This window comes from Penaeus japonicus, unplaced genomic scaffold (genome assembly GCF_977035675.1).
Source record: "Penaeus japonicus unplaced genomic scaffold, GWHDUDI00000001_assembly GWHDUDI00000033, whole genome shotgun sequence".
Lineage (NCBI taxonomy): Eukaryota > Metazoa > Arthropoda > Malacostraca > Decapoda > Penaeidae > Penaeus > Penaeus japonicus.
In genome coordinates, this window is record NW_028234435.1 from 23,442,889 (window position 1) to 23,445,935 (window position 3,047).

General features: G+C 44.3%; 1 protein-coding gene across 1 annotated transcript in view; it reads right to left on the bottom strand.

Moving 5' to 3' along the window:
• Window positions 1–3,047, bottom strand: part of LOC122247405 (uncharacterized) — a gene marked incomplete in the record, with an annotated part of 120,421 nt that overhangs the window by 12,447 nt on the left and 104,927 nt on the right. The window contains 2 exon segments of the mRNA XM_086530581.1: window positions 344–1,344; window positions 2,124–2,162. Coding sequence (XP_086386707.1) covers window positions 344–1,344; window positions 2,124–2,162 — 1,040 coding nt within the window.

Consider the following 3,047-nt stretch of genomic DNA (forward strand, 5'->3'; position numbering starts at 1 on the left):
TATCATTATCATTGCTACAATCAATATCATAATTAATCCTCATCGCCAATGACATTTTATGAATCTTAACAGAGAGCAATTTAATCTTGAAATGCATCCGCAGAAACTCATTCCAATTGGAAATTCTCAAGAGAAAATAAACGGCGTAAGGCGTTATAAAAGGAGCCATATACTTCTGATGAGAGGACTGTATAACATTAATATATGAAGGAGCTATATAAGGGACCTATATGACACTGACATAGGGAGCTATATGAAGGAGCTACATCACACTGATATAAAAAGTGTACATGGTGATGGTCCATCGGTACCGCAAAGTGGGTCCAAGTCGCGAAATCCCCACCTTTGAGCATCGCCTGCATGTACTGGAGCATTGAAGGATTTTCCAGGAACTCGTCTATGCCTGAGGAGCGTTTGTCGGCCTCGAACTGCGCGTACGCCATCCTCTTCCTCTTCTTCTGGCCGACGGAGCGCGCGATGCTCTTGAAGTACTCGCGGGTGAGGTAGTCGTCGTAGTCCTTGGGGGTTCGCTTCTGCTCCGGGGCCGCCTCCTCCTGCTCGGGCTGGGACTTCTTGCGGCGGTCCCACTTGAAGTAGTCGGAGAAGGCGCGCTTCCTGCGGTCGCCGGGCAGCTGGGCCTGGTAGCGGGCGGGGACCTTGGACGAGAGGGGGCTCGGCGCGCCCGTCGTGGCGTTGGTCTTGTTGGCGGGCGTAGCGGCGACCGTCGGGGGCGCCACGGATCGCTTCTTCCGGATGAGGGGGTCCCTGGCGCCGGCCTCCTCGGCGTCGCGGGCCCTCCAGTAGCGCCCGGCGGCGGAGGTGAGGAAGGTCCTGAGCTTGGCGTCGCGGTCGCTCTCGTCGGCGTAGACGTTCTTCTTGGCGATGGCGTCGATGGCGTCGTAGAACTGCTGGGTCGTCGTGGGTCGGAGGGCCTTCCGCTCGACGGAGTGCGCGTCCTGCAGCGCCTCCAGGTTGTAGGGGTCGATGGAGTTGGAGTCCCGCTTGCCCACTTCGTAGAGGCGCCCGATGGCCTGCAGGTCGTAGGGCGTGTTGGCCAGGTTGTACACGGTGTCCTTCTTCACCAGCGGCACCACGTAGGGGCTCGGCAGGAACTTCTTCTCGGGCAGGAAGTCGTCGCTGAAGTAGCCCTCGTCCTCCATCAGCATCTCCTTCTTGCGGCGGTCCTGCTGCTGGAGGCTCCTCTCTCGGAAGAGCGAAGGCCCTCGGAGGCTCTCCTCGTAGTCCAAGAACTCGCCCTCGGGGTCCGGAATGTACAGGTCCTCCTCGTAGTCGTACTGAGGCTGAGGGCGGCCGGAGCGCTTACGGTAGAGTGGGTAGCGGTACCTGGAAATAAGAGGAAGGAAAAGAGAGGTATTTTAAATCCTTGAATCTCAAGCAACACAGGAGATAAGACGCAGAAAAAAACATCGAGTATAAAAGAGCATAAATTCTTTTTGGAAATGCAGGCTACATGCTCTTTGTTAATGTGCGCATTCGGAAAAAAATCAAGCAATTGGAGTTTTATGTTTAGGGGAAAAGTTGTGGAGCATGAAGAGGGAAAAGGAATCAGAAACATGTCAGAAGCAAGGACAAACAACGACAAACAAACTGTCATTTTCCGTTTCCATTCCGTCTGATATTCAAAAAATAATTATATCTGTTTTTAATTGTCTTTCATTTATAGAATATATGTAAGTATATACTGTATGCTTTTACAAGTAAGCATGCATTATCCAATGTCAAATTTACACTTTTATACTTCTTATGATCTCCTGTTTAACACTAATTCAATCACTGAAGAAGTTAACACCTGTTGCACTGGAGAATTAGAAAATAGTAAGAGAGAGTGAAAAGAAAATAAGAAAATGAAAAACAAACAAACAAACAAACAAACAAATAAAAGAACTGATAAATAAAAAAAGAGGGGTAAGGGGTACCAACCTCACCGCACACCAACTCAAAGTACCAACCTTTCCGCGTACCCCCTCCCCCTACCTCCGCACCAACACATGCAAAAGGAATACCAACCTGTGCGCGCTAGGAGGTGGGGGAAGGGGAGGGGAGGGGGAAGAAAGGGAGGTCAGGGGTACCAACCTCTGTACACGGGAGACATGGGTACCAACCTGCGCACACGGGAGAGAGATCTGTACCCGGAGAAGGGTCTGGGGGGAAGGGTAAGGAAATGAGGACAGGGGACTTTTATTACTTAATGGCGTGTCAAATGTACCTCAGTATTTTGACGAAAGATTTTGGCGAGTCTCATCCTAACGATTTATGCTGTTTTTTTATTTTTTATTATTATTATTTTTTTTTATTCATGGCTTGTTTTACATTATTATCATTTTCTGTAATGTATATCACTTTTTATACTAAAAATAACTGAGTGGCAAGTCCATAATAGATTTAACTTTCATTGGAAGAAATTGATAAGAGATTGTGATTTTTTAAGGAGTAATGATGATTATGACATATGAGATTAAAACAATAAATTTTGGAAATTCAGGCTTGATCATTGCTAGCCAGACGCCCCCCCCAACTCAAATACAATGACGTTAATAGTAATGATAATGATAATGATAATAATAAAAAAAAAATATATAAATACTAATGATGCTATAGTGATAATGGTAATGATTATCAAGGATGTCACCAAGATGTATCAATCAAAGGCGCACTTAAATGTCTAAAATCCAGCATAAGATCAATCTAGTTCCGGCAACATATGTTTTTTTTTCATAATAGCTACGGGAAAATTCGCTGGAAGATAGAACAGAACTCGAACAACACTATAATGTCTTGAAGTGTTTTTTCATCAGACGAAAAACGTAATAAATGCCGTGAATCTGCATAACATACTATGCGTAGAATATAATCTTATATGTATATATATATATATAATATATATATATAGATATATATATATGATATATATATATATTATTATATATATAAGATATATATTTTTTTTTTTTTTTTTTTTTTTTTTTTTTTTTTTACAGACACAGAAAGGAATTTATCAAAGTCGAAGAACTTTGTATATCGACCAC